Here is a 17,673-nt window from a genome sequence, read left to right as displayed (position 1 = left end):
TTCTTTTGACGAACTAGGATTAGGATTATTTGCTACCACCAAGACTTTGGTTCTCCACCACTGGGCAGCCTCCGAGTTGTTATTGTACTTTAAAGCAATTATTTATAATGGTAATAGGTCACAGCAGATTGCTGCTCCATTCCAGCGATTGTGCTCAATTCCCCCGCTTGCAATTGATTCACAAGGGACTTGGAATCCCCCATCCCACCCTAAAAAAAAACCTTCCTGGGTCATGACAATGGAAGAGTTTACAAACACTGGTCTGGGCAAGACAGATACTGGCCATTAAAGGGTGTCATGTTCTCAGTTCTTGTGCCACAACCGTATTGGCTAGCCTAACCTTTATCTCACCTCAATCATACAAACCGTTTCACCATACGGTATCCCCTGGTGGTGCGCTTTTCTTCCCAAACTGGTATGCAGTTTACCTTGAGGGAATTCCTTTAGTTTTTTGGTGTCTTAATGGGTCCTTCCTTATGTTTTTACCACTTGCAAGTCCTTGACACTCCTTCACATCTTACTTAATAATGAGAGTCCAGAGAAGAGTAAGAAGGCTGATAGTTCAGTGGAGAGTAACTTCTGGGACCGAGAAGTGTAAGCTGTGAGGAGAGATTGAAGAAGTTGAACCTTTCTAGTTTCAGCAAACAGAAATTGAAAGCGGACTTGACTGAAGTGTTCCACTGGACTCTGCACATGGAACAATAATTAGCACAGTTTGGCCAAGGCGGGTTGCGCTGTTACACATTTATTCGTGAATAGTTTTGTTATCTTTTGAATCTGGCTTATTATGTTACTATATAAATTCAAATTTTTTAAATTTTGATCTTTGTTTTTATTATGACTAAAGCTGAGAATTTCTGAACCAATTTTGCAGATTTTTACATGCCATTCCAGGTTATTTGGGTTGCAGAAATCATTTCTGACGTTTGTTACTTTCTAAAACGTTTCCAGAGAGTTATGAATTTTTCACGTTCATCGATATTTTAGTAGTCCAGTTGTTTAAGATGCACTCCCAGTTACGAGAGGAATGGCTTTAGAAATCACAGCACCTAATGTCATTCACACAACCAGTTAAAATGTCACCTATGGCAACCTTTCCCCATCCAAACTTTTTTGTGGTCATTTAAGTATCATTTTGAAAATTTTACTAATTTTGTTTTTGTGAATTTATTAGTTATTGTCATGTTTATTCATTTCTGATTATTGTTTTTTGTTTAGAGTATTTGATGCTTTTCTATGGAACTTGTCTTTTATGTGTTGAACCTAGGGGAGCAGGTACTGTTGACGCCAAGTGAGGGGGCGAAGTAGTTGACTTCTCCTTTTTTGCCAACAAACATTACCAGGAACAATCAGAAGAGCAGTGACATCACTTCCACTACAGTTCCAGAAAATCTCACCTCCTCCACTTCAACTGCCATATAACAATCCAAAACGAAAGTCAAGGTTCAGTTCAGAACTCACATCTACATGAAACACATCAACTCATTAGGAGTGATATTTTTTTAAATAATGGATCCAAATCTATGGTACATTTTTCATCTCATCATTAAATGGGGTAGCTGTGTTGTGGTGAATCCCCAACTCTGTCTTGTCTCTCATCTTGTTTTACACCTGAACAGTGCTGTTTGAACATTAACTAAATTAAGGCAGAACTTAGGGTGACAAAGTGGCACACTGCTTAACATGCCGTCTCTCAGCTCTAAAAGCCCTAGGTTCAAATCCAAGCCTTGGTGTGTTTTCCTTACATATTTTGGCATAGTGTGGGCTGACTCTGTAATGGATTGGCACCCCACCCACAACTAAATCCTACCTTGCAACCAACCCGATTTTAAAGCGGAGAGTTTAAAATTCAAACCTATCTGCATAAAAAAATGAACATTAAGTGAAATGCCTACAATGGAAGTCTAAGAGTCACATCCAAAAGGAAAAAGCTTCAGTGCAAACCATTTTACTTCTTATCTTTAAGTGCGGTATTTGCATTTTGACGCTTATCAGCTTCCGTAACGAGGATGGCAATGCAAAATGAGTTCTGCTAAATGACAGCCAACAGAAGGTGCCCTCTCATTACTCTGGAACCGTTGCTTTGAATGTGCTGAAACTATTTTATGCCAGTATTTTGGACTTTCCTTTTCATTTTCAGATAACTTTTCATTATCAAGACAAATATAAAAACACCAAAAATTTACCAGACTGCTCGAGGTAAAATTGCAGATTCCTTCCATTTTTTCCAAAACTAAGCACTAAAATAAAAAAAGTGATACCCAGAAGTTACTGACTTTGAAAAACATTAAAACAAATTCCTTACAAACATTTATTGCAGAAAAATATAAATACACAAATGTGTTGAATATAAACATAAAAAACATACATACAAGTCGATTCTAAATTTATCAGGCAATATGGGAAAAAAGTCACTTTGGGCCGTCATTTTTCAAATTTTCAGTTCAGCATGAGGAAGCTTTCTCAAGACCTAAAATCTAAAAGCTGTGTTTCAAGTTTGGTAGTATGCTTGAGAATAAAATCCCGCTATGAAGAAATCTTATTTTTAAATGATTACACTTTTTACGATGATAAAAAAGGAACGATCCTTCAAACAGACTTTCTAATTATTGATATGAATAAAGGATCACTTTCAAATTGCTTTGTTCAAGTATTCAAAAAGAAACAGACCACAAACTGTAAAGGCACAAAAACTGTAATCAAACATTAAAGCGCACAGTTGCAAAGACTTTTAATAAATTAACTTTTTTTGTTTGTTAGTTTTTGTTAAGGAAAAAACAAATTTTTTAATCCCCTTCATTTTCTGGTAAGGGGTTTAGAGGCCGAGTTGTATATCGTCTGCGAGGGTGAGGAAGCTGATGGCTGGCAGTGTCAGCGTCACAAGTTTGTTCTATCAGAGTAGGTGGAGGAAGAAGCTGGGCATAGCTGGACCATCTCGATCCAGCACGAGGGGGCTCCAGAGGGGGAAAGAAATACCTGAAACAATGGAGACAGAAAGACAACAACAAAAAAAAAAGAGAAAAAAATAAAAACAAAACAAGAGAAAGGTAGTAAATACAAAGGAAGGGAAGAGGAGACTTCATGCTGTAAAACAGTTTAGAAAATAACCATGCCAAAGAAAATAATCAAAATAAAAAAAAAAAAAAAAAATAAAGCACAGAAAATGTCGCCGAATGTCTCTAGCGGGAAAAGTCTGCAAAAGCTTTTAAACGTGAAGAGGAAACAAAAACTCAACAAACAAAAAAAGCACACCTGAAGAATATGAGAAGTGAACAATACATAAGGAAGGCCAAAGCTTTTCACAAAACAGGTTTCAGAATAATTTTTTTTTGGAGGAATACATTTTCCTACGAAACTTATGCATAGTCCTAAACAGTTAAATAATTAACGATTCCCAATCTTGTATGACAAATTCAAACCTATAAAAAAAAAAAAAAATTCAAGAGTTTCAGAATGTAACAGAATTCTTTGCCATAAAAGTACAAATTAGAATTTTTTTTTACACAGTATACTATATTATGTTTATTCACAATCAGAGGCAACAAAAAAGCATAAACAGTATTAATGGTTTACTCAGAGTTTAATACCTTTGATTATATCTGCGTGTCACGTGTTGCCCGTTTTCTGGAGGAAAGTAAATGTGTTAAACAAACACTTCAAAAGGAGTAATGAGCATTTATTAAATATATCATTTCCAGACAAGTTCAATAATATATAACAAACTGCAGAAAATAAAACATCCTTGAGGTTTGTGATTAGTAATTAACAGACTGTTGGTATTTCTTGGGAGAGGTCAGTCGGCGCAGGGAAGGGGAAAACGGAGTTCTCTTTCCGTTCCTGTGTGCATGCAACAAGCAGCAAAACAGCAAAGATACTCCCAGTTAGCTCGGTATCAGCTGTCCTTTCTTTCTGTTAAAAAGGACATAATACAAGTGTAAAAGCAAAAAATGATTACTGTTAGAAAAAAAAAAAAAACAAAAAAACTGTATCATGTGCATAATGTATAAATCAACTACCATATGAGAGCTACTGCCACCACTCTTGGGTAGGGATGCATATGTGTACACAACACACACACACACACATTTTGAACACAGAGACAGTGAACAGGTAATAAAGGAAACTGCATTAACTGCTATACGTAGTTTAGCACTCAGTGTACACACACACAAACACACAAAATTTGGATGCTTTTAAAATGTATACTTCTTTACAGAATAAGCTGTACATCACAAGGAAAATCTATCATTATTGTACTTAACTCTAATCATCATAAACACATTTATGACATGTCAATAAACGGTACTTTCCCACGTCACTTCCATATAAAAGAAATAAAACACACTAACTTATTTAAAAAGTTATAAAGCAGTAAATTGTAGCCAAGTAACACCCACAAACTTGAAGAAACGGACCTGCAAAACAACTGAAAATTAATGTGTTAGCTAAGCCTACAGCAGCATCCCCAACATTAGATTGAAACCTGATAACAAGGGGTTAATGATTCCAAAATTTATGTTTTGTGCCTGTAATAATCCGTATGATAGTAATGCAGTTGTGTCACATTTTATAGTTCGCAAAACACATCAGCTAATAATGGACCTGCAAGATCTAGTTCAGAAGCGGTCTCCTTGCAGCCTGAGCTAATTAAAGAAACGGCATTAGTCAGTTGCACAAAGGCCGTCTCTGAGCGCTGCGAGCAGAGTGCTTCCTGGTGATGTCAGCTGATCTCTCTCTCAGCCCTCACCTTGTCTGCAATGTGTTCATGACACACTACTTGTCCACAGTGCAAACCCCATTAGTCAGCCATGCAGAGACCAGACACCTCAACTGATCTCTCTCTGTATCAGCCTCCACCTTTCTGCACAGTGTGCCACGACGTTCCACCTGTCCACAGAGCAGACCCCATTCTCGTTGCCTAGTGAATTGCTGTGGACTCGCACCACAAGGCATCTCAGTTCAAAGATTCACAACTTGGCAAACTGATGGTAGTCAGTCGTGAATCCACAAAATCTGGCTCAAAAGAGGTCTCCTTGCAGGGTCAGCTAATAGGATAAATTCCATTAACACATGAACACTGCAAACAAGCACTTCCTGGTGATGTCAGCTGATTTCTATCTTGATCATCTTCTACCTTTTCTGCACAGTGTTGCCACTACAGGAAGACAAATGTTTCCAGATTGGGTAGCACTACTCAGAAATCATGGTGCTGGAGAATGATGACATAATGTATATTAATTAGCACGTGCAAGTAAGAATTTCACCACATTGTGTACAAGCAACAAATAATGATAATATAAACCTATTAACCTACAGAAATATACTGAACCTACAGAAATAAAATCGGGTATCAGTAGGTGCCCTATAATCAACTATGACTGCATTTTTATACCTGGTGGTGACTCGTGCCATGCATGTGTGTCTAAGGGTTACCTTCCCAGCTCATTAAAGGTAGGCACTACAAAGCTGAATACAAGGTCAGCTCTGTTGCCCACAGTATTGTCCCCATTTCCATCCATAGCTCCAAGAAGACTCCCAAAGAAGGAGGGCAACTGATGCAGCCCCTTTCAGTCAAAAGATTACAAGACCGAGACACTCCCGGAAGGCGGCATCTCTTTTGGAAAAGATGAAACTGCCGCTCAGTGCTCCGAACTAAACTTTGACCACTCTTCAGAGCTACCTTATCTGTTTGGAGGCCCCATGAGCCGATAACTTTTGTGGTTCTATTTTGCGCTATCCTGCATATTAAGAGGGGAGACTCTTCTGGGACCCCAATATTAGTTTTGGACTTGTGCATTCCCTCGCTTAACCACACTCTACATTACCTTAGGTGAGCATTGTGTGTATGAATATGTACATCTAGACAATGCAGATTTGAATACACAATGGGAGGCCTGAAACTTGAAAATACACCTTATGAGAAGGACCTGGGGCGCCATAGTGTACTTATCAATATCTATATCCAGACAATGTACAGACATGATCAAGGCAGCTAACAGAATGTTAGGTTTTATACAACAATATGTGGAGTAAAAGTCAAAGAAAGTTACGCTCTAGCTTCAAAATGTGCTGGTGATGCTGCACCTGGTGTACTGCATACAGTTTTACTTCCCGGGCTACAAAAGCGGCACCAGAAAAAGTCCAGGGAAGAGCAACTATGTTGATTCCAGGTTTACAAGGGAGGAGTTATGAGGAAAGACTGAATGAGTTTAAGCAAATGGAGATTAAGAGGTGACATGACTGAAGTTTTCATAATTGCAAACGGAACTAGAACAGTGGATCGAGGCTGTTACTTTGACATGAGTTTAACAAGAAAACGGGGATACAGTTGGCCACTTGTTCAGGGTAAATGTCACACAAACATACCTAGGAAGATTTTTGAGCTGTTTCTGTGTGCTGTCTAAAGACAGGGATTAGCGTACTATGACCACTGAGTCTCTTCCATAAGCCACAATTCCTAGCTCCAGATGTCCACTTTTTTATTTTTGATTTTGGTATTATTTTTAAATTTAATAAATTCAATCAAACAAACAGTAATAGAGCAGAAATGTGTAACGCTTGCACCTTATACTGTAGATGTTGATTTTGGCTGAGACTCAGTGACACATGAAATCTGATCAGGGATATCCAAATTTTACATACAATTGCATGCAAAACAGGTTTTTTAAATTCTTTACAACTTTTTGATCAAAGATTCAACATTTGATCACCGCACATCTTCAAATCCTGTCATACCCAAATGTTGCAAAAATACTTTAGAGCAGGACTCGTCAATTACATCCTGGAGGGCTGCACTGGCTACGTGTTTTCACGGTCATCAATTTCTTAATTAGAATCTGCTTATTTACTGCTAAAGCAATTTGGCTTTTTTTTGGCTTAGCTTTAGTTAACTCACATGTTACAAATGAAAGCCCTTAATGGTCTACTTTAGTTTTAAACAACTGCATGTAGGTTTTAGCTGTTGCCTGTTCTCCTAACCAAGTCAAGTCAAGTTGGGGACCACGCACTGGTACAGTGCGTTGCCACACCCACTAAACGTCGAAACAGTTTGGGATCCTGGTTGGCAACACCCCAGGCAGACACGCGGCCCAGTCCTACCCACAGGAAATGACCCTCTATATGCCGCAGCCAGGTGTTACGTGGGAAACCCCCTGGCCTGGTCCAGCCACTTGGGTACCCAACAATGAGGATCTTATGAGCCGGATCACCCTCGGGGAAATGCGCCACATGGCCGTACTGCCGTAACTGACGCTCCCTCACAATGCAGGTAATGCGCCTCATTCGGGACTCCATGAGCAACCGCTCATTTGACCGTTCAAAGTCGAACCAACGGTACCCAAGGATTTTCCAAAGGAGTCCAGTCTTCGTCTCAGGTCACTGGATAGCATCCATGTCTCACAACCATATAGTAAGACAGAAGCACCAGGACTCTAAAGACTTGGACCTTCGTCTTTTTGCATAGACATCGGGAGCGCCAAAGACCCCTTTCCAGCAACCTCATGACCCCCCATGCTCTGCCAATCCATCTAATGACTTCACAGGAAGAGTCACCAGAGACATGAATGTCACTGCCAAGGTAAGTAAACCTCTCAACAAGGTCAACACTCTCTCTGCAAACAGACACACTGCTGATGGCTATGCCCAAGAGGCCATTAAAGGCCTGGATCTTGGTTTTTATCCAGGACACTTGTAAGCCCAGACACTCAGACTCCTCACTCAGTCTCTCGAGCGCCCCTATCAGAGCCTCCATTGGCTTCGCGAAGATCTTCTCCTAACTAGCCATCAGTTAATAATAAGGTGCCAGTGACGGCAGAATCACCAGCTGTCCAGCTAACATGAATCCATTTAAACCTGTGTACGACTATGCATTATGGCGTATCTGTGTTAATACAATGTTTTGAAATAAATGAGAAAGGGGGTAAGGACCAAGAGGTGCAAATCTAAAGCAGTGCTACTTAAATGAACTACAGATCCCAGCAGCCTGGGTAGTGCTTTGTCATTGGGCAGCATCAGGTGTTCCCGCAGGGTATTGAGAATTTAAAGTTAGCCATTTGGTTCTTAATATTTGTCAGGTTTCATTGTGTGTTAGTTAAATAATAATTGCCATTGAGGCAATTGGATGGAAATTTGCGTATGCGTTAATTGTTGGTTGATTGTGTTTGCCCTCTTTATTCATTTAATACTAGGGGGCTCTGCTCGCTGCTCGCTTTGCTTGACAAACCCCCGTTTTGGGTGCTACGCGATAGCCACTTCGCAGCTCTGCTGCTTGCTTATGGGGAAGCGGATATACAATTTAAACAGATTTCTATTTTCATGGGAATTGTTACATAGACCTAACTATTTTACATTACAGTGAGCAATTAACCATAGTAAAAAATAGTAAAACGTAATAAATTGAAAGAAAAATGTTGCATTACAGGTATTTGGTGCGTTATACGTTTTTGTTCTGATTGGCTTTGAAATTAACATGCAAATACTTTTTAAACTTACACTTTTACTGTAAAACTTCAGTAAAAACAATATTTGGAATTAACTTTTTGTCAATATCGCTGTGAATTTTGATTCCGAGTTTGGAGTTACATCGTGACAATGAAATGTATAACTGCCCGTCAGTGAATATTGTTTCTTTCTCTCTAATAAATAAACCAACTTTTTCAAATATTTGTCCATGTGATTTGTTAATTGTCACAGCAAAAGCTATTCTAACGGGAAACTGTAAATGTTTTAATACGAAAGGCATATCAAGCTCTCTTTTGGTGTCTAATGTTTTTCGCGGAAGATGTACTACATTACCTTTCTTGTCGCCTTTTAAAATTTTACATTTCAGAATTGTTCGACCAATTTTCAATACAACTAATCTTGTCCTATTGCATAGCCCATCATTCGAACATAAATTACGCAATAACATTACGATACATCCTCCTTTCAACAGTAATTCAGCCTGTGGAAGACCAGACGGTGTTAACGCTTGTAGATATTCATCATGATATTGTAAGTTGATGTTTTCATCTTCTGCACAATCACCGCCAACTGTTTCAGTAGAGTCTATTGATATGCACTTAACCAATTTGTCGTGTAACCGATAAACAATTTTCGTGTAAATTTGTTTGACTTCATAGTTTCTTGGTGCTAGCATTGCCCGCGTACTCATTTCTTCTGTTGTTAACGCTTCGGGATGAAATTCTTCATTAAGATTTGGACAGAAGTCTTCTTTTATTGGGAACTTAAAGTGAGAAAAAAGTAAAAATTTATAAGAGCTGAGAGCGCAGGAACTGTATCTGATAAAAGCATTTACACGAATGAGAGGTAAGAGGAGAGCGGACGGGACTTGAAAAAATCTGTTGGAAACCGTCTTGTCTCAAGATTTTTTTTTTTTTTATATAATAGAGAGATTATTTTTACCACCAATTCATTTGTTACCATTACGTGTTTCTGATTATAAGCGTTCGAGCCAGGTCAAGGCTGGGTGCTCTCCTGGCGTCCCTAAATAAATTAAACACGTCACCATTTAAAGACAGTGAGAATCGGAGCTTTTCATAACCGCTATAAATCTGTTCAGGACCACAAAACACTTGGATAATGTTCTTGGAAAACAAAGCATCTATAATGTGATAAAGATTTGTCTTGGGAGAACTGAAGCACTAATAAGCCAAATAATTAAATTCCAAGTTTCGTTATCTGCTAAGCCTGACTTCTAATTATGGAACTGGCTGGAACAAAAACCTGCAGCCACTGTGGCCTTTCAGGACCATAACTGAGGATTCCCGATTTTGAGTTTTCACTGTTACCTTTGGATGATAAATTTTCCTTAAATATTACAATCATTCATTTATCGTTGCCCCCTTCAACTTTGGAGCAGATAAAATGCACCTTTTTGATTTACATGCATCTGAAGACTGTTTAGGCAGATAATTTGCATAATATATACCTATACATTATTAGTAGTGCCCTGATTAGAGTGAAATGTGATCTATCAACATTTACTCAACACCACTTTTTGGTTAAATTAACCTGAACTGACAAAAAAGAAAAAAAAAATTAAATTAAAAGGTAAGCCACAATTCAATTCAGGGCTTTGAAAGATGCTTTCCCTAACTTTGCAAGCTTGTGTGTGAAAAGATTAGTAGTTTTATATATGAATGTATAAATGCATCCAATGCAAAAACCTCTAACTACAAACTAAGGATTAGCCACAGAGGTGGCTTCCAATGAGTCAGATTTAAATTAGTTAGAACTGTGTCCGTGAGGTGAAATCAGCTGCCTGCTCGACTATTTTATAAACAAGCACAGATTATCCACTGATGTGCAAAGTCAGCCATTAGAAAAGTGTTTTGAAGCTGTGTGAACTCCAAAACAAGAGAGCTGTTCTCCATCTGAGCCGTGGTCATATGAGAATAAATGACAAAGATCCTGAATGCTTGTTACATAATATCACAAAGAAATGGATTATAATCAAACCAAAAACTTTGCAGAGCTATGGAATTCCTACCCTGATCCTAAAGGACTGACTGAAAACTCCTTATATACATGCATTCTGAGCATGGTAAATTCTGTAAAATCAGTACTCCGTATATTTCTTGTAAACCTCACGAGTTACGATGCTCCCTTTAAACTAAATATGTAATATAAAACATTAACACATAGAAACATACAGAAGACGTATACACCAGGACATCTGATTTACTGCTGGTATATTAGCAATACAAACGCATATTAAACATTCAAAATGTTTATATGTTGAAAATATTTTTATCAAAGTTCCTTGAGGTTTCACTGACTAGGTGTCATTCCCTAGTTTATGGAAAAACAAAAATAAATAGCTAAAAAGGCAGCAGAACTTTTCCAATGCTTTCAAATTGGATTACATCAGAATAGTTTAACTGAGATTTTGTTTGCAGCTGATCAACACAAAAACCTCAAGGGTATCAAAGTGAATATCAATTTCTACAGAACCTGCTCAATTACATTATAAACATTAAAAAAATCAAAAATGGATTCCTTAAGCAGTTCCTGCAGTTAAGTTACCATTTGGCAGTGACATCATTAGCAGAAATTTCAGTTAGGTACATATGAGTGTGAACCCCCAAATTCCCAGAAATGTTAAAATAAAAATAAATATACATTTTATGAAAAAACTAAAACCAGTTTTCTTTAAGTCACCTTCAAAATACTCTCCTCGAGAAGCAGTACACCGGTTCCTGGAAACATTTCTTGTAGTCATCTTTTGTTATCTTGTCTAGAGCCTACTTGATTTCCAATATGGTGGAAAACTTTTTTCCCTTCAGTTTTAGTTTTAAGTGACAGGGAGCAAGATCTGATGAAAATGGGGATTGTGAAGCAACCACCACATTGTTTTTGGTCAAAAACTCTGACCGACAACTCAGTGTATGCAGGAGGGTTGATATGGTGCAAAATCCAGTTTTGGATGTGCCACTTCTCCAGATGTTTTTCATGAAGCTTTCCTGTAGATGCCTCAGCAGTTCAATGTAATGCCACTGAGTAATAGTCTGCCCGTGGGAAAACAAACTCTCTATGAACAAGCCTGCCAATGTGGAAAAACGCAATCATTGTTATTATTTGAAAATATACTATGGTGACTTAGAGTGAAAAAAAATGACCAAGTATTGTGTATAATTGTAGAATGCAAGTTAGAAATACAACTTCAAACAACTCAGCATGATGCCACTCGGCAGACTGATTACCTTGACTGTAGGCATGAAATTCCTAGCAGCAAATTCAATAACTACACCTTATTGCTATGCTATTGACCGATTCTAGAAATTTTGGGTTCCCCATTGTTTTTTAGCTTTGGGAAAATATGGCCAGTCAACTATATAAAAGTCTTCAACTCCCTTTGTGAGCAGCACTTTTCAATTGTGCCACATATGTTTGACTGGACAACTGACACCAGAAAGTTGAGACTTCAGCTTTCAAGGTTAGTCCAGTAACTCTTACACATTTTTTATCATTGTCTTGTTTGAAGAATAATCTTCTTCTAAAGCTGAGTACAGAATATTCATTACTGGATGTAATATGTGATGTAGTTTTGCCTGAAGCTCCTTTAACCAAATATTGGGCTGTCCAGTAATTTATTTCTCATGATCAAAGGAAAATTCCACTTGTGTACATATCTGAACTAGTCGACTGATTATTAGGGGAGTGCAAAGGAAGCATGTCTATAGATTCACTCATCCTCCACTATTGTGCTTGTCATTAACTCTGAATGATTTTTCTTTCATTCTGACAAAAAAAAAAAAGATTTTGTGTTGATCAACTGCAAAAAAAAAAAAATTCTGTATACACATTAAGACTGCATACACTACTACAATAAAATGACAAGTACCGTATTGAGGTGAATGTCTGTGTATTGTCACCTAGATGTGAAAATGAGCAAACTTTACCAGTTTCTATGACATGTCCATTACTAAAACACACACACACACACACACACACACACACACACACACACACACAAACAAATGAAACATGACTTAAACTTACCTGCTGGCTGAAGTACCATTTAGTGAGCCCTGGATAGTCTGATTTGCTGACCCCAAAGGTGATGTTAACATTCCATGCTGATTGGAAGTGCCATTCACAGGAGTTCCATCACCTTTCAAAATGCCAGTACACTTCCAGTTACCCATGTAATTAGCTGTAAATTGAACAAATTCAAATAGATTATTAAAAAAATAATTTCAAAGCCAAATTTCATATCTTGAATTTCAGGAATTTTAGAAAATAGTCGCAACAAGATATAGTTTTATGACATCATTAAATCATCTGACCTCCACAGTACACATCTTCCTATGTATTTTTCTTTTATTGTGGAAATTAAAAACGGAGAAAGAATTTTTTTTCCCCCCAATTGCAGCATTTCTTGCTTATAAACAAGTGCAAGTGTAGCGGAAATTTAAACGGTTTTCCCCCAAGTTGCTATGGCAATTTCATAATTTGTACGAAAACATAACTACACTTAACCCTCACAATGTCTTCAAGTGCTGACTTAATGCTGTGCCTTCTGGGTCTTTTTTGGCCTGACCTCGACACCCTTTTTTAGGTGTCCTGAATGTCAGATTTTTCACCCAGAATGTATTTTAGCCATCTTAAACTGTATATGACAGATTCAGGATGTTTTTAATGGTATGTAAACAAACAGTACTCTAAATCGAAAGTAAAATCCACAGATAGACAGACAGAACTTTATTTGTCCCAAGGAGAAATGTAGCTTTTACAGAAGCACAAGAAATATAGAAATATGGTGGGTCACAATTAACCCAAAGGACATGGCGGTGCTGAAAATGTGTAGCAGCTGTACAAAATTTTTTTGTAAAGTTAGGGCACTTTTGTAAAATAAAGTCGATACATAACTGACCTGAAAAGATAGCACTTACAATCATATGAAAAAGTTTGGGAACCCCTCTTAATTCTTTGGATTTTTGTTTATCATTGGCTGAGCTTTCAAAGTAGTAACTTCGTTTTAATATACGATGTGCCTTATGGAAACAGTAGGATTTCAGCAGTGATATTAAGTTTATTGGATTAACAGAAAATATGCAATAAGCATCATCACAAAATTGGACAGGTGCATAAATATGGGCACCGCAACAGAAACATGACATCAATACTTAGTTGAGACTCCTTTTGTAAATCTATCAGCCTCTAGACGTCTCCTATAGCCTTTGATGAGTGTCTGGATTCTGGATGGAGGTATTTTTATCCCCATTCTTCCATACTAAATCTCTCCAGTTCAGTTAAATTTGACGGCTGTCAAGCATGGACAGCCTGTTTCAAATCATCCCATAGATTTTCGATGATACTTTGCGACTGATGCTTGAACATTATCCTGAAGTATCTTCGGATATTGGGATGAATTCATCCGAACCTCAACTTTAACGAGGGCCCCAGTTCCTGAACTAGCCACACAGCCCCACAGCATGATGGAACCTCCACCAAATTTGACAGGAGGTAGCAGGTGTTTTTCTTGGAATGCGGTGTTCTTCTTCTGCCATGCAAAGCACTTTTTGTTTTTACCAAATAACTCAATTTTTGTCTCATCAGTCCAAAAGCACTTTGTTCCAAAATAAATCTGGCTTGTCTAAATGAGCATTTGCATACAACAGGCAACTCTGTTTGTGGTGTGAGTGCAGAAAGGGCTTCTTTCTCATCACCATGCCATACAGGTGTTCTTTGGGCAAATTGTGCTGAATTGTAGAACGATGTACAGATACAACACCTGCAGGAAGATGTTCTTGCAGGTCTTTAGAGGTGATCTGTGTGTTGTTTGTAACCATTCTCACAATCCTGCTCATATGCCGTTCCTGTATTTTTCTTGGCCTGGCAGACCTGCTGGGTTTAACAGCAACTGTGCCTGTGGCCTTCCACTTCCTGATGACATTCCTTACAGTTGACAGTTTAAACCTCTGAAATAGCTTTTTGTAGCCTTCCCCTAAACCATGAGGCTGAATAATCTTTGTTTTCAGATCTTTTGAGAGTTGCTTTGAGGATCCCACGCTGTCACTCTTCAGAGGAGCGTCAAAGAGAAGCACAACTTGCAATTGACCACCTTAAATACCTTATCTCATGATTGGACACACCTGTCTATGTAGTTCAACGAGCTCATCCAACCAATTTGGTGTTGCAAGTAATCAGTATTGAGCAGTTACATGCATTCAAATCAGCAAAATTACAAGGGTACCCAAATTTTTGCACTGCCAGTTTTTCACATTTGATTTAATTTCATACAACCAAATACTGTATTTTTTTTTTCATTTTTATTACTATTTAATTTAATATTGTTTCTTTGTATCAGTATACTGCTGCTGGATTATGTGAATTTCCCCTTGGGATTAATAAAGTATCTATCTGTCTACTGCTTCACTAGAAATCTTTGTTCGGAAAACACCCCAGTACTCAGATGTTCCTAGGAAATGAAAGACATACCACTGTTGTCTTTTTTGTTGAAAGTAAATTATTATACAGGCTGAGAGGGGTTCCCAAACTTTTTCATACGACGGTAGGTGGTTGTTATAGTTTGTGAACAAGCACATTACCCTAAATGCAGTTAGAAATCCATTAAGGTCAATGGTAACCTAAGGGACACTGCTGTGTACATATAGCCGCTGTACAAAACTGTAACATCTGTAAAGTAAGGTCTCTTTACTAAAAGCCAATTCTGAGCTGTAATGACATTTTGAATGTTTTTATGGGTTGTGAATAAATATACTACACTAAATACAGTGGAAAAGTCAAAATTTCACCCTAAACAGATAAGGTTTAGGGTGTTCTTACTGATAACAAAAATAAAAATGGGTTAAATTTGACCCAAAGACAATGTAAGGAGTAAGAAAGAGCACTTCTAAATTAAGAAATAGTATCATCCCAGCATACTGCATACTAAATATTATTTGAGCAAATATGTTATCATGTTAGTAACTTAAAAATGCACAGGACTGTGTTAGTCATAAGTCAAGATAAAACCCAATAATCAGAGCGCCAATTGTGCTAAGTCATTGCTCATGAGATTCTTTTATAGAGATTATCCACATCTTACAAATCTTTGAACATAACTGATTAATTACCTTTCCATAGACGTACACACCCATCATCCCCTGATGAAGCCAACAGAGTACTGGTTATATTCCAGCTCACCCTCCAGACTTGAGAATTATGATGCTCAAACTGAGCCACTGTTTGGATATCAAATTTTGTTGGACCTGAAGTACTGCTTGGTTCTTTTCTATAAAAAAAAAAAAAAAATGAGCATTAGATTATAATGAAAGAAAATAAATTTTCGCTCTTACTTCTCCTTTTAATGACGATTCTGTTTTGTGCCATTTCTTTATTTTATACTCGGAGATAGAAAATTCTTCAGCATTACTATGTAGGACTTTAAATCTGGTTACCACTTCCACTATACACTCTAGAGGCTGTGTATTATTTTCCACATTGGCAGACTAGCTGGTCATGACTGTGATTTTATGGAGCCCCAAAGGCTGCATAACCCAGTTTAGGCAGACAAAGAATGGAATTTTATTTGATCGTAGACTTGTGTTGCCTTCAGAACCCACAAGCCAAAAACTTTATTCAGATGGCAAATGCCAGACAATCAAAGTAATAACTACTCATGGTCATGCATGGGGGGCCTTAACTGTTAACCTAACTATTTGAACAGTTGACCCTTACTATCCCTTACGCAGGATACAACACCTTTCGCATAAGATTTACAAACAAAAGAAGACTATAAAATCCATCAAGGATGTTTAGTTAAGGCCATTTCATATCTGACGACTTTAAGCAATTGATGATCTGTCTTTTGTCATTGGGGTGGACTCTGCCTGCATGAGAGCAGACAACTGATGAATACTCATCCTGAAATACAATGCAGTTATGAGTAAAAAGGAACACAGGTATTTTAGACCTTGAAAACATAACAGAGGCTCATCTGTCTGTTGTTTGGTGTTTTATATGCCACAACAGTATAGAAAGAAGAAACAGGGGATGAGACTGCAGCTGAACTTACCTTTCCCCTTATCCTTTTGTACAGTATCAATGCTGTCAGACAACAAGCTATTGGCTGTCAGAAAATGGAGTGAGCACAATTATTCTGGAACGTGATTTTCAGTCATGCAAATTGACACAGTCCCTCAACGAGCTCAGTAATCGCAACCAGCATGTCTAACATACCCTCTGACCAGAAGCTGCAACATCAGCTTTAGCTGTCCAATTCAAAAGTGTCAGATACTTTCAAAAGCTGTTGAGACTCCTCATTCAACTCTTCGGTTTAATGATCTACTAATCTTAACCAATTTCTTTTAAAACGTGAGAAATATCAGATTTGAGGTCTTCCTACGTTGTCAGGCCAAGACCATCGATCCATTAATCTAACCCACTTATCCAGTTCAGGCTTGAGGGTATCTGGTGCCTTTCCCAAAAACAATAACAACCAAATCATTCACAGTGGGGCAGTTTACAGCCACTAATTCAACTAAACCACATAGCTTTGGGATGTGGTTAAAAAAAATTTCAAAATAAAAAAAAAATAAATAAATAAAAAAACAAAAAACGGATGTACCCAGAGGAAAACCTACACAAAACATAATGAGAACATGCAAACTCCTGGCCAGAAATTCAAACCAGAATGGAGTTACAGAGTGCTGTGGAAAAGTATTTGCTTATCCAATTTTTATTTCATAATTATTCCATATTGTTCACCATGAATTGGTCACATATTGTGTTTGCTGAAGTAGAACAGCACAGTTTCTGAAATTAAAAGGGAAGTGGAAGTTTTTGCTGAAGTAGAACAGCACAGTTTCTGAAATTAAAAGGGAAGTGGAAGTTTTGTTAGTTTTTGAAAAGTATCAGGATAGGGACCTCCTGTTATATCTTATTTATATTTAATGTAAGCTTGAAGTATATTGTTCACCTATCAAGTGTACCAAAGCTGCTTCTTTCAACAACCATGTACTTAAACATGTGCTGCATCCTACTTACCGAAGGGGTACCAGATTGAAAATGCACACATCTTTTGTTGCAACAGCTAATACATGGAAAGATCTTCCAAGGTTTGGTGCAAATGCAACATCATGCACTGGATCCGTGACCATAGAAAGAGTCTCTGCCTTTGCGTATTTCCTGTATAACAATGTCAAATTTAAATATTAATAAACATTA

At 37.7% G+C, this 17,673-nt stretch overlaps 1 protein-coding gene across 3 annotated transcripts in view; it reads right to left on the bottom strand.

Moving 5' to 3' along the window:
* Positions 1-2,318: 2,318 nt before the first annotated feature.
* Positions 2,319-17,673, bottom strand: part of seh1l (SEH1-like (S. cerevisiae)) — a 39,847-nt gene continuing 24,492 nt past the window's right edge. Inside the window, exons 6-9 of one of the 3 annotated variants that reach the window (XM_039738113.1) lie at positions 17,494-17,634; positions 15,582-15,739; positions 12,502-12,655; positions 2,319-2,976 (exon numbers count right to left, since the gene is read on the bottom strand). In XM_039738113.1, coding sequence (XP_039594047.1) covers positions 2,787-2,976; positions 12,502-12,655; positions 15,582-15,739; positions 17,494-17,634 — 643 coding nt within the window. In that variant the 3' untranslated portion in view covers positions 2,319-2,786. Of the gene's footprint in view, positions 2,977-3,655; positions 3,910-12,501; positions 12,656-15,581; positions 15,740-17,493; positions 17,635-17,673 lie in introns of those variants that run through there. The other 2 variants (XM_039738115.1, XM_039738114.1) reach the window with 2 other exon arrangements.

This window comes from Polypterus senegalus, chromosome 16 (assembly GCF_016835505.1).
Source record: "Polypterus senegalus isolate Bchr_013 chromosome 16, ASM1683550v1, whole genome shotgun sequence".
NCBI classification, from domain to species: Eukaryota; Metazoa; Chordata; class Cladistia; order Polypteriformes; family Polypteridae; genus Polypterus; species Polypterus senegalus.
The sequence above is the reverse complement of the archived record's forward strand: the minus strand, read 5'-3'. Positions and strand labels throughout refer to the sequence as shown.